The 13,760-nt window shown below is 46.5% G+C and overlaps 1 protein-coding gene across 8 annotated transcripts in view; it reads left to right on the top strand.

Annotated features, from left to right (window-relative positions):
- PLPP4 (phospholipid phosphatase 4) overlaps nt 1-13,760 on the top strand; it is a 554,796-nt gene that overhangs the window by 457,160 nt on the left and 83,876 nt on the right. For 7 of the 8 annotated variants that reach the window (XM_059899368.1, XM_059899369.1, XM_059899367.1 and 4 more), the window contains one exon: nt 6,079-6,635. The exons of the other annotated variant lie outside the window; for it this stretch is intronic. In XM_059899368.1, the coding sequence (XP_059755351.1) occupies nt 6,079-6,278 (200 nt within the window). In that variant the 3' untranslated portion in view covers nt 6,279-6,635. Of the gene's footprint in view, nt 1-6,078; nt 6,636-13,760 lie in introns of those variants that run through there. 8 annotated transcript variants of the gene reach the window in all.

The following is a 13,760-nucleotide window of genomic DNA, read 5'->3' as shown; positions in this document are numbered from 1 at the left end:
GGTATTTTCCTTGTGTTTCTTCACATCATCTTCCCTCCGTGTGTGTCTGTCCCTGTGTCCAAATTTCTCCTTTTTATAAGGACATCAGTCATATTAGATTAGAGCCCATTCTACTGATCTGATTTTAACTTGCTCACCTTTGTACGGACTCTGTATCCAAATAAGGCTATATTCTGAGGTACTGGGGGTTAGGACTTCAGCATATCTTTTGGAGGAACAATTCTTGATGCATAACAATGCTCAATAAATATGTGTGGAATGAATGAATGAATGATTTTGACTAAATCATATTCCTTTCTTACTAGTATCATTTTTTCTATACACTGGTTTTACTAAAATTATTCTTTGCAAGTTCTTTCTCTTCAAAACGGAACAAAAGAAGTGGACTTTACAGTTCATCCATTCACTCATTCATTATGTTGCCTGTGTGCCAGGTATTCTCTGATGGAGGCACAGTGTTGAGGTAGACAGACTTGGCGCTGCCCTGCCAGCTTACAGTGCACCAGGTGGATTGTGCATTCTCTGTGCTATGTAAGTTCTTCTATAGAAACTCAAAGTCACAAAAACAGGACGCTTCATTAGGAGTAGAATAAAAAGAACAGAAACAATCATGTGAGGTTGTTGAGTTATCCAGAGCTGGTATTTACCCTAGGGTCTTGGGTCATAGAGCCCAAGGCACCCAGGGTCCCAAGTCACACCAGCTGAGTGATGTTGGATGTTGCTGTGGCAACAGAGAGGGATGTGTTCCTCCCAAGGACTTGACAGCACATCTTCAGAAGCCTTTCTGCTTGTTTGTGTCAGAGCAGGTGAGCAGGGCTGGCACCTCAGTAGGCCAGACTCCATGAGACCCTTTCCTGTCCTTTGACCTCATGAGAAGGGGTTGGGGTCATGCCCATTTGATGGGTAAGGATTCAAATCCAGGTTGCCTGATTCAAAGTCTAGCCCTCTTTCTACTACCATTGGAGCATACTAGGTGTTGATTCTAACCTCCCCTTTTAAATAGCTTTGTTGAGGTATAATTCATAACTCATAATTCATAAATTCTCCCTTTTAAAGTGCACAATTCAAAGGTTTTTAGTATCTTCAGAGTCGTGCAACCATCACCACCATCTAATTCCAGAAAATGTTCATATCTTCCATCCACTGCAGCCCCTGGCAGCCATGAATCTACTTTCTTTCTCTGGATCTCCCTCTTCTGGACATTGCATATTCCGGGCATCACACAGTATGTGGCCTTTTGTGGCTGGTGGTGTCTGTTCTTTAGTGCATCTTGTAAATGTTGTTCAGTGCATCTCAGTTCACCGAACATTTGCTGAATGTTTGCTGGGCTCTGGGGAAACGAAGGTGAGGCAGTCAAGGGGGGGAGGGGAGTCAACACCGAGAGGTAGATGTGGGCTGAGAGGTGCACAGACAGCAGCCCAGAGAGCCAGTGGGGACCCTGGTCCAGGCTGAGGGGACATGGAACACCCTTCTTTTCCAGCCCACACCAGAAGCCTAGTCAACTTACGTCCTATAGACTTATAATGACACCACCCCCTGAGAGAAGATGGACCTTTCTTCAGTTTCTCAAACTTGCCACGCCCCTTCCTTCCTCTGCCTAGAAGACTGTGTTGTCCTCCCTGCCTCCACTTCCCCCTCCCCCGGGTTCACACCTGGTTATCCTGCAGGGCTGGCCGGTGGGTCTTGTCCTCAGTGAAACTCCACTGGTCCAGACAAACCAGGCCACTCTGCTGGCTGATCTCACAGACCCACCTTCTCCCTCATGGCGCACACTATAGCTGCAGCTCACTGGTAAGACTGTCACTTCCCCTAGGACTGGGAACATGTCTGTTTTGTTCAGTCTCGTGTCCTAGGACCAGGTATCACGCCTGACACCTGATCCCCATGCAACATACGTGATGAATGAATGACATGAAGGCTGAGTGAGGAGACTGCAGCATGTGTACTCCGGGGACACGGAGCTCCACATGTTCCCCCATTGAATCCCAGCCCCACCCTGTCCCATGCTACCATATTTGGGGTGAAGTCAATCCCAAGTAGTTTCTTTCCCTAATAAAGGCCCACTTGTCCCCTGCCTGCTTTTCTGTCAGCACACGCTCTACAGAATGTGAATGTGATTTCATCAAGTGGCACTTGGTGGCATTCTCTCTCATAAAGTAAGTCATTTTGTAAATCTTGTTCACCACCTTTGTGATAAACAAAGCCCCGGATGACTTTGCTGAGAAGGTGACTTCGCTAGACCTTTCATTGCCCTGGTTACTTCTGATAACTGTGGTGGCACCTATGATACCACTTTTTACTCCGATTAAATGGGAAAACAACATTGGCAGCAATCACCATTCTCTGGCTTGCTGCCGCACCAGTCAGCCTGGGGAACATATACTCAGAATGATATGATGTCTTTTGGTCAGTGATGCACCTAATAAAATGCTTTGTCACAGAAAATAGGAAGTCAAATGGCATTATTTGTAGGTTTTGCTGTGTGGTCTGTTCAGTAGTCAATGGCTTAAATGCAGTTGTCCTGGATCATTTCAGATACTAATAAAAATAACACCCTGTGGGGCTGTTCTCTGGGGCTATTGGAAAAACGAAACAATAGTGTGACTCTAAGACCTTGAACTGGAAAAAGCCCTGGCACATTTCACAGGCTGCTGGCCACAGGCTGTGTGAAGAGTTTCTCAATTTAAGGAATTTGATTTAATCGCATTAATTACGCCTCGTGACTCCACTGAGGAATTCATAGTACATATCACTTTCCAGTTTCTTGGGTGACAAATGTTTTTTAAGTTCACGTGTTTATTTAAAATGCTATGAAAGTTTGGCCATGCTAAAGAGATGACAACTGTAGACGGCTGAGTTGGTGTGCGAGAAGAAGGATGGGGAAGGACTAGAAAGCCCCCAGTAGTGCCAGAGAGGAACAGAGTAACAGCGATAGACGCTATTTTTTTAGACAATGTATTTTAAGGTCTTGTTTTGTGTTGTGCTCTGGGATATACTGCTCAGAAGCAGTTCTCATTAAATCATTGTCACAGCTCAATGACGTGGATATTGAGATTTGCGTTTGAGAGCTAGGGAGACTGAGGCTCCGAGGTGCAGAGACTTGCCCTGGTCAGGACTGCAGTGTCTTTGTCGAGGATTCCTCAGCTGGGAGGATTCTTAGGCCGGGGGTGAGAGTAAATGCTGGATACCTTACCATGGCCCCAGATGCCTGCTCTGGGAGCAAGGATGGGCCCCTGGGTCTCACTGATGTCTCTCCGATGGTCCTCTCCTCCCCTCCTACCTTGGAGGCTACTCACCAGGGCTGAGTGGCCACTAATCTGTTTTCCTCGCTTTTCTGCCAGGTGGTGGCCACAGTCGCACCGTGTTTGCACTCCTATGGAGAGGAAGTAGCTACAGTTATTCATTCTCTGACCTGTTAGAATGACCTTTGTTTGTAAGAGATGTGTTATCCCAATCAAGGATAGGACCTACTTTCTGAATATGCCTTGGCAGTTTCCAAATGATCTGAAGGCAGTTTCAGTAGGCTGACCCTGGGGACCAAATTCCTGGGACACTCACGAGAAGCCCTCTCAGCGGCCACGCACTTGCTCCTAATGAGGGAACTGAGGCCCAGAGAGGGGAACGGAGCCCACACAGGACACCACAGGGCAGTAACCAGAATCTAGCCCCCAGCTGCTGTGCACATATTCATTCATCCACTTCCTTCCGCCAACTTAATTCTGCATAAGGTGAGCAAAGTGCTGTTCCAGGCACTGAGGAATCAACAGCCAATGACCCAGACAGAGCCCCTGCCCTGGTGGAGTGTAGAGTCCAGTGTTAAACATTACATCATTGCACAGCTCGGTACTATTTGCCATTCTTATCCCCTGGGGGCTAATGAAAGTGTATCCCTGGGAGACAGGGTCTAGTCTGGAGGTCAGGTGATGAATCCTTGCACAAGGATGTTGAGTTGAGCTTGGAAGGATGAGTAGAAAGTGAATAGGGTGAGGTGAAGGGAAGGGATTCCCAGGATTGAAGGGGAGAAGGGGGAGGAAGCAGACATATTGGAGAAACAGAAGGAAGACGGTGGCTGCAGCAGAGTGAGGGGACGGGGATGGCTGGGAGGTCGGCAGGACCAGGTATGTGGCTTTGAAAGCCGTAGGGGCTTAATCAAGTCCCTAAGAGCAGTGGGAAGGCGTCTAATAAGGCGGATAACGTCATCTATTGTTATGGAATAAGATGTTATGGAAAAACCCAAACAAACTTTTTGGCCAACCCAATATTTGCACTTGGGAAACCATCACTAGCAGCTGTGTCCACCCTCAGATGCCAGAGCAGGGTCTGGACACCTGTTCTGCACACAGTGGGCCTTCATTCTGCCATCATAGAAATGCCTGTGTTCCTTACCTGTTTTGATGCTGTTTATAAATAAAATTACATGCACTAAATTACTATATTTATTTAAAAGAGCTTAAAGCTATTTATTATAGTGATTTTAAACGTTTTACTCTTAGTCTAGTAAAAATGCTGAAGGTAGAAGCAATTCTTCAAAAGATAATAAAATACCAAAATATTGTCCTTTTCCTCAAAGATGATCCCAGTTATTCTAGATGGAGCCAGAATACCTATCACAAAAGGGCTGATAAGTGGGGTGCAGTTATCTAAGCGTTGAACAGTTTGTTTTCTTGGAAGGTATATTTCTTTGACAGCCACCCCAAATTCCCCTGCAGGAGACACAGGAGAGTCAGCTTGAGACTTAAACTGAGGTCAGTACACAGTGTGTTGCTTACTGGGAAGGGTCTGGAGACTTAACATCCCCGGCACTGGTAAAGGAAAGCTGTTGTCCCCCATCTGAACCCATGTGCACTGCCCTTCAGTCATGGCCTGCTGTGTTCTGAAAGCTGGGACAACAGAAAGCTTGGGATGAACCTGCCGGGGTTCGAGCACAGCCCCGAGAAGCAGTGCAGGTCAGAGTCGGGACACCAGAGTTCAAGGCCAGTTCCATCATTAACAAGGGGTGGGGCCGTGGAAGGTTCTGTTGGCCTCTCTGAGCCTGAATTTCTTCTGTAAAATGGGGCTGATGCTCCCTGCCCATAGCAGGTGTGGGCGATTCGACAAGGTAATGAAGGTGAGAGTGGAACCCCCAAACGGAGAATGACAGTTCAGCCTGGCAGCGACCTTCATGAGAGTGCGAAGTTTCTCTTGTCAGGGGAGGTCTTCCATTATTTTAGGATCTTTTTGGCAAGAATAACCCATAGCCAGTTTAAAGGGCATGCATGCACATGACACACACATGCACACACGACACACACATGCACACACACATGCACACACACACACAAACACACACAGTGAAGATTGTTGGGATGGGCTACTTTCATGGGGTCTCTACTGGGAACCAGCTGAATGCCCTTTTTGGCAAGGGGCCGCCGTAGAGGTGGTGAAGGGGCCTGTTTCACCTGCAGATACCCTCTCCTGCCTTGTCTGCCCCCCCAGCGCCCTCCAACTTGATAAAATCTGCAGCTTTTTGGAGGCATTGGGCCCCTCCGGCCGGGACTGTCGAGTTTGCCAATACTGGTGTATCATAAAATGTTTCATTCACTTTGTGACTCAGAAGTTTCATTTCATCCCTGGGAAATCGCTGACTGTGAGGCAGAGGCCAGCGTGCCCGCTGGGTTTCTGTGGTGCACCGGCAGCATTGCAGGAGTCCAGTGGGAACTTGCTAAAGGAAAAGAAATGACAGCCCCCGAGGGTATCCAGATCCCATGGAGATGGCCGGAATTCTTCCAGAATTTAGAATTGATTTTCAAAATCAAGAATGCAAATCTGAGTTCATGCTGTGTTCAGCTGCATATTATATAAAGAGAAGACTCAAGTACACACTTAAAAGGGATGTTTAAGTTCTAAAAATGTTAAGAGTTTGCAAAGGCCGCAAGATCTATAGATCCAGTGAGGTTTCTCTTTCCTTCAGTCTTTCAGGGGGTCCAATCAGCAAACCAGTCATTGCCACTGGTAGGAAAAGTGCTTTCTGGAAAACATAACTGGCCACATTTGAATGAATCATAACGCATTCCTCCCGGTTTTGCTCTTCTGTCCTAGATTCTTTTGTTGGTGGAGTCATTGGCCTCATTTTTGCCTACATTTGCTACAGACAGCACTACCCGCCTCTGGCCAACACAGCTTGTCACAAACCCTACGTCAGTCTACGAGTCCCGCCGTCGCTGAAGCAAGATGAGAGGCCCACGGCTGACAGCGCACCCGGCCTGCCCCCTGAGGGGATCACCGAGGGCCCCGTATGACTGGGACCTCGGAGGAGGGACGCTGAGCCCAGGCCACGCTCCACCACCTATCATAACACAGTAGAAGAGGTTTTCTGTAGTGTGTTCCTCATCAGTTGTTTCTCCAAATTATCCTTCTGCTTCCATTTTGCCGATGGTGTTCCTGCTACTTTACATGTCTACTTTCAGCTCTCCTGAGTTTGCAAGGGAAGGACCCAGGAACATTCTCTGAGAGACCTGTGGGTTTGGAAGGAGGCTGCAAGGGTGGACGGGCGCAGCTTGGTCGATTCCTGCATCTGAAATGTTTTATATCACAGCCACCGTCCTATGATTTCATGGTTGTAAAGCATAATAAAATGTCCCACCTGGAAGATGTGGCATTGCCCGTTCAGTGCACAAGTCACTTGGGGCCGCAGTGAGTCTCACATCCGCCGCCAGGGTGAGGAGGCAGCCCAACGCCAGCTCTGGCTGTGGTCATTCTAGATGCTGAGCCTGGGGGCAAAGGCTGAGAACTTTCAGAACAGTCAACCACAGCTTATGTCTCTGAAATGGAGTTGCAACTTGGAGATACAGCCTTAGTATCTCCAGGGCTTTTTGAATCGTTGACTCTAGAAGGAAATGAGATGAATAAGCTCACGCATAGGCTTCCACCAAACACGATGAAAATAAAGATTCCAAGTATGGGGAGGGGGTCACTGCAGTTTTCTGAGGGCCCTGGCTACCGTATCCTTTCAAGGGAACGGCTGGGTGACGATGGAGTAAGAAGCAGCCTCCAGGTAGGAGTTTCTCCCCTGTAGGATCCCAGTGCTTGAAAGGTTGTTCAGGCGGTGGTGGCGCGTCCCCATCCTCTCTGGCAGGTGGCGTTACAGCAGGACGGGGCGCGGGCGGAAGGCGCCAGAGCTCAGTCAGCAACACGCTGTCTCTTGCTCAGCTCTTCGAACTGTTTAAAAGCGGCCAGTCGAGAACCACCTTTAGTCTGAGTACAGAGCCTGCCGCTCCTCAGCCAGCTGGTTCTCTTCAAAGCAGTGGGCGTCCCGCCGTTCAGTTCTGACCAGGTGCACCACGTGGTTCTCCAGATTCCCGGGCCTGCTGCGATGGGAAGCGTTTCTGGTGTCTGAAGACTGTCACTTTCCAGCAGTCCATGGAACAGACTGGCATTTGGAAAGACTCGAGTGGCTGTAGAAGTGGTCACCTGCATAGCTCTGCCCTGGCTGTGCCAGTTGGAACCATCAGGATGTCTTTGATCAGCCACGTCGGCTGCGGGCTCAGCCTGGGAGCGTGTGAAGATCTTATCAAGTGAGCCCCAGTGCAGCCCTCCAGCTGTGGTCCTTCCAAACCTGTGTCTACACTGAGCCAGGGAGCCACCATCCTGTCGTGGGGTCGGGGGAGGGGAAGTCTTGAAGTGACATCCTTCCAAAGTCAGATGTTTTTAAATTGCAGCAGTTACACTCACAAGCAACTTTGAAAACACATGTGAGATACTTTAAAAGCTAAGTCATAGCAATTCATGAGACATCATTTTAAATCCAGAGCCAAAATTCATGTAAAATTTTAAACAATATTCTAACTAAAAATTTCATAATTTTCAAAATAAAGTCAAAAATAAAAATGCAGGAAAAGGAGCCTTTGCTACCTACTGTTTAAAAAAAGAACACCCAATGCAGCCCGTATACCTCTTTGATTCCAGTTTTCCCCATACTCTGCATAGCAAGCAGAATGAAAGTGAGAGAGTTACACTTCAGTTAATGATGACAAAATTCTGGACCATGAAATGTAAATTTAATATAAACACTTACATTTAAAGATAAATGAAGGACTCTGAAAAGTAACAAAGAAAAGAGCATTGTTAATGCTGATGATTATTCAGTTGAAAGTCCTTAAGACAGGCCATGTAAATGCGTTCATTAAATTGTAATTAAAATCACAAAGGACGTAATAACCTGAAGTGTATGGCAGGATCCTTAGGAGACATAATTAACAGTATGAGCCAGTTCACAAAAGGCAGGTGTTTTTGTGGATCCATGTATTTTAATTTCATGCTCCATTAAGGTGAAGGAAATGCAGTATCGCAAGGCACTAATAAAACGGCCAAGGATGAAGGCATTTGTTCCCCAGTCCCTGGTCTGTTTTGGATGTGAGGCGTTACTAATTCAGGCTCTGGCAAAGCAAGTTGCAGACGTTGCAAACGGAGCCCAGCTTGAAAGCTGTGGTCCGCGAGACTCTTCTTCCCTCCCGGAGAGAACGTGCTCCGAGTCCCTCTACACTGGCCAGCGCTGTGTCCTCTGTCCTGTGGCCAGCCCAGAAGTAAGGGAGCTTGGAAGGGAGAGTCTGCAGCATTTTCCCCTGTCCCCTTTCTCCAGGTCCTCAGGTTACCTGTACACGGGGGCGGGGTGGTTTCCTTGTTCATTTTATTTTATTTTATTATTTCATTTTTGGCTGTGTTGTGTCTTTGTTGCTGCGTGCGGGCTCTTCTCTAGTTGCGGTGAGCGGGGGCTACTCTTCGTTGCAGTGGGCAGGCTTCCCGTTGCGGTGGCTTCTCTTGTTGCGGAGCACGGGCTATAGGCGCGTGGGCTTCAGTAGTTGTGGCTCGCGGGCTCTAGAGCGCAGGCTCAGTAGTTGTGGCGCTCGGGCTTAGTTGCTCCGCAGCACGTGGGATCCTCCCAGACCAGGGCTTGAGCCCATGTCCCCTGCATTGGCAGGCGGATTCCCAACCACTGAGCCACCAGGGAAGCCCTCCTTGTCCTCTTAATTACTGATTTCCTGGTGCCACCCTGTAGCTCCTGAGTTAGAGGGGAAGGAGAGACCCGGAATCCATAGTGAGGACTCACAAGCAATTCTCAGGCGCTGTGGCTGGGAGCCCTGCTCCTGCCTCCCTTTTTCCCTGAGGACAGGATAGGGGAGAAGGGGACTGTGCTACGGGGCTGTTCTTAGGACGTCCTCTACTCTGGGAGGGAAAGATCTCGGAAACGATCACGTTTTATTTTTGGTTGATATTTCAGTCAGTGCTGCGTACTGTGTCCTGTAGGGCCACTATCAACTCATCTGCTGAAGCCCCAGTCCCACGCATCTCCCTTGATGGTGTCTTTTCCCCGATTCCCTTCGTCCGATACATAAGCAACTCCTCTTGGTTTTACCTTCAAAATACACCTCACACCTGCCACTCCTCACTTGCCCGCTCCTCCCCTCCTTTGCTGTTGCCGCCCTAGTCCAAGGGGTCACCCTCTCTCTCCCGAACTGCTGTGATGCCTCCTACCTGCATCACCACGTCCACCTCTGCCCCCCAATCCATGATCCACTCGGGAGCCAAAGTATCCATGTGTGTGCACGTGCATGTTTGTGTTCATGTGCGTGTCTGCATGTGTGTGTGTGTTGGAGGGCCCAGCATTGAGGCCAGGTAAGAATCATGGGACTGGAGATGTACAAAATATAGTCAGTATTTAATTCACAGCTCACACGGTTTATTGCACCCAATCAGCACACAACACAGGTCAGACAGAGTAGGGAAAATAGGAAAAGGGGGGAACGAGCCCTCCTAGGAGAAGTCCGGGAAGGAGGCGTCTCAGCACAAGCGAAGGTCCCGGGTCAGGCACAGGTCACAGGGCCTTGGGCAGCTCCATCTGGAACAGCTCCCAGCAGCCTGGAGTCAGGGCCTTCCAGCAGAAGGGCCTTCCAGCCGCTTGGCGTGGAGTCTCTTTTTAAGGAGCAACAGGGGAGGGGTCTTGGCTCTACCAGTTGTTCTTTGTGTTCCAGTGATGTCCGTGGTGCATCAGACTTCTTATCTCAGTACCACCCTTAGTTTATCCCTCTAAGACACTCGCAGTCCTACAGCAGACGTTTCAAAACAACTACATGGACGTTTACGTTGGCCGCTGTGACTCCATTTTGAGCTACTTAACATGTCTTAACATGGCTTAAATCCTGTGATTATCACACAGAAGAATCACATCATAACCGTGTGTTCTTTTTTTATTTGGGTATTATTTACGTAGAATACACCTCACCTATTTTGAACATGCAGCTTTTTGAGTTTTGATCATTGTACACGGTTGTGTAACCACCACAAGATACAGAACTGCTCCCTCCTCCTGGGAGTTTCCTTTTCTCCTCTGCTCGCTGCGCCCTCCTCTGTCCCTAGCCCCAGGCGACCATGGATCTGCTTTCTGTTGTTAAGGTTGTACCTTTTCTAGAATGTCATATAAATACAACCAAGGTTTTTGTTTCTGACTTCTGTCTGTTTTTGAGATCCATCCACCTCATTGCGTGTCTGCTCTGGGCTCCCCCGCCTCTGGTCATAAACCAGCTGAGCAGTTTATTCCCTCTGCACCCCTGTGCCCTCTGCACCCCTGTGCCCTCTGCACCCAGCAGCTCTGCCTGGGCTCCTCCTTGCCTGGCTCTTTCTCTTTCTTCTGGTCTCAGATGCCTCCTCCTCCAAGCATCCCTCACCACGCCAGTCCTCTACTCCTCTTGACACACACACACACACACACACACACACACATAATTATTTTTCTCTCAGATTCTCCTATTAAGTTCCTTCGTGTCACAATTATATTATTCATATACTCTTGCAGGTTGAATTGCATCCCTCAGAATTCATCTGTTGAAGTCCTAACCCCCAGTACCTTACGATGTGACCTTATAAAGAGAGGGGCTCTTTACAGAGGTAGTCAAGTTAAAATGAGGTCATTAAGGTGGGTACGAATCCAGTATGACCTGTGTCCTTTTAAAAAGGGGAAGTTTGGAGATGGACCCACACAGAGGGAAGACTGTGTGAAGATGGCCATCCACAAGCCAGGGAGAGAAGCCTGGGACAGACCCTTTCCCTCACAGCCCTCAGAGGAACCCACCCTGCTGACACTTTGATCTTGGACTTCTAGCTCCAGAACTGTGAGACAATACACTTCTGTTGTTTAAGGCACCCAGTTTGTGGTACTCTGTTACTGCAGCCCTGGCAAACAAATACATTTTTTTTTTCCTTTCTGCCCTCACCAGAGTGTAGGTCTGGTGGGAGCAGGGACCCCTCTGTCTCATTCACAGTTCTGTCCCCAGGGCCCAGCACAGAGGAGACCCTTGGTATGTTGCTGAATTAAAGAATGGGCACATCCTCTTATTTGTTCTCACCATTATCCCTCTAAGGTTGGCTTATCAAATTTAGGTGACCTATTTGAGGTGACACAACTAAAAGCGAGAGAATTCTTGATTCCTAGTCCCGTGTCATTCCAATTACTCCATAGTTCCCTGAGAGCCAGCTTGAATAAAAGAAAATCTACCAGCCTTCCCTTCTTGTAGAATACAGAATGCTTGTTCTCCTGAAAGTGTTTCAGAAGGTTCAAAGCTATCACATTTGAGCTGTGGAGAGAGAAGTAAAAATAACAACAAAACAACATAGCAACCAAACCCAGATACCTTGAAGGAGGTTATCTACATTAAACAAAGCAAACCAATCAACTTAACAAAAGCCTTCTTTTCTTAACCTAAGTATTGATCATCACACTAATACCCCAACCCATCCTTATATGATATAATTTATTAAAATTTGATTAAAAAAAATTTTTTTGAAATATAGTTGATTTACAATGTATTAGTTTCAGGTGAACAGTAAAGTGATTCACTTATACATATATATAAATATATATATTCTTTTTTTACATTCTCTTGCATTATAGGTTATTACAAGATATTGAGTATAGTTCCATGTGCTATACAGTACGTCCTTGTTGGTTATCTCTTTTATGTTTAGTATTGTGTATATTTTAATCCCAAACTCCTAATTTATCCCTCTTCCCCCCCCACCCCTTTGGTAACCATGAGTTTGTTTTCTATGTCTGTGAGTCTATTTCTGTTTTTTAAATAAGTTCATTTGTGTCCCTTTTTTTAAGATTCCATATATAAGCAATATCATATGATATTTGTCTTTCTCTGTCTGGCTTACTTAGTATGATAATCTTTAGGTCTATCTATGTTGCTGCAACTGGAATTATTTCATTCTTTTTTTATGGCTGAGTAATATTCTGTTGTATGTATATATACCACATCTTCTTTATCCATTCATGTCGATGGACACTTAGGTTGCTTCCATGTCTTGGCTATTGTAAATAGTGCTGCTATATTACAATTTGATTTACAAAGATCTTTCAAGAAGCTGTCCATTGCACACTTAGAGCTGCAGGCCTATTGATTAAAACATACCTGTAAACTGTTGACCTGAAACAAATAGACCACCAGGTATTTCTCCAGCAAAGATGGGTTTATTTAGGATCAGCAGAGAATTGCAATTCAGGGTCTGCAACCACAGCAGGCCACGGGCAAGTCCCCCCATGGCAAAGGAAGGAGAACACTTTTATAGAGGCGGAAAGGAAATTGGGAGGGTCACAGTAAACAAAGGGTCATGGCTTTCCACTGGCTGAGTCCTTGCCAGAAAAGAAGAGTCTTTCTTCTTCTTGTTGGGCTCTGCTCTCCTCACAGGGTGTGATAGCTCCCCCTGCTGGTCTCCCAACTCTATCTAATTGCGGCTTCTGTTTATTAATTTTTTACAAAACCAAGGGGCATTTGCCAGAAAGACAAGAAAAGGAGAGGACAGAGTCGTTTTTAATTTGATACCCGAAGAGCTATGAGAGAGCGAATTCAAAACACCAAGTACAGGCATGCCTTGTTTTATTGAGCTCTGCTTTTTTTCCCACCATTGAAGGTCTGTGGCAACCCTGCATCGAGCACGTCTATTGGCACCATTCTTCCAACAGCATTTGCTCACTTTGTATCTCTGTGTCACATTTAGTAATTCTTGCAATATTTCAAATTATTATTATTTTATTATATTTTTATGGTGATCTGTGATTGATGGTTAGCAATTTTTTAGCAATAAAGCATTTTAAAATTAAGATATGTACATTTGTTTAGACATAATGCTGTTGCACACTTAGACTACAGAACAGTGTAAACATAACTTTTATACGTACTGGGACACCAAAAAAATTCAAGTGACTCACTGTATTCAATATTTGCTTTATTGTGGTGGTCTGGAGCCAAACCCACAATATCTCCGAAGTCTGCCTGTACACGTGGAGAAGTGCCTGGGAAATGAGGGCAGGCAAAGGATAACAAATATATTATTTCTTTAAGTGGCTGAACCTTGAAGCAGGTTTGCAGTGAGACAGCTCATTCAATGAAATCATTTTTTCTCAAGATGCCTAAGTGGTATAGCTACTGCTTTAATGTGAAATTAGTTAAGTCTGGGGAATGATAGAGCATTTAATTTGCAGTTCAGCACTGGTGTGTTCTAACTCTTGCTATTTTCTTTTTAGTGGTTCCTTCTCCTCTGTCTCTATGTACTTCAGAGTGTCTTTTCTGCATTTCTGTACACTGGTGTATGTCTGTGACTTCTACACTTATCTTTCCTTCTGCCAGGTACCTCTGCCTCTCTCTCTCTCTCTCTCTCTCCACCTGCACTGATGGTGCTGAGCCTGGCAGTTTGTATAGAACTTCATCAGTCTCCCCCACATTGAA

The sequence above is a fragment of the Balaenoptera ricei genome, chromosome 16 (genome assembly GCF_028023285.1).
Source record: "Balaenoptera ricei isolate mBalRic1 chromosome 16, mBalRic1.hap2, whole genome shotgun sequence".
NCBI lineage: Eukaryota > Metazoa > Chordata > Mammalia > Artiodactyla > Balaenopteridae > Balaenoptera > Balaenoptera ricei.
Note: the sequence above shows the minus strand (reverse complement) of the source record. Positions and strands in the feature narration are given on the sequence as shown.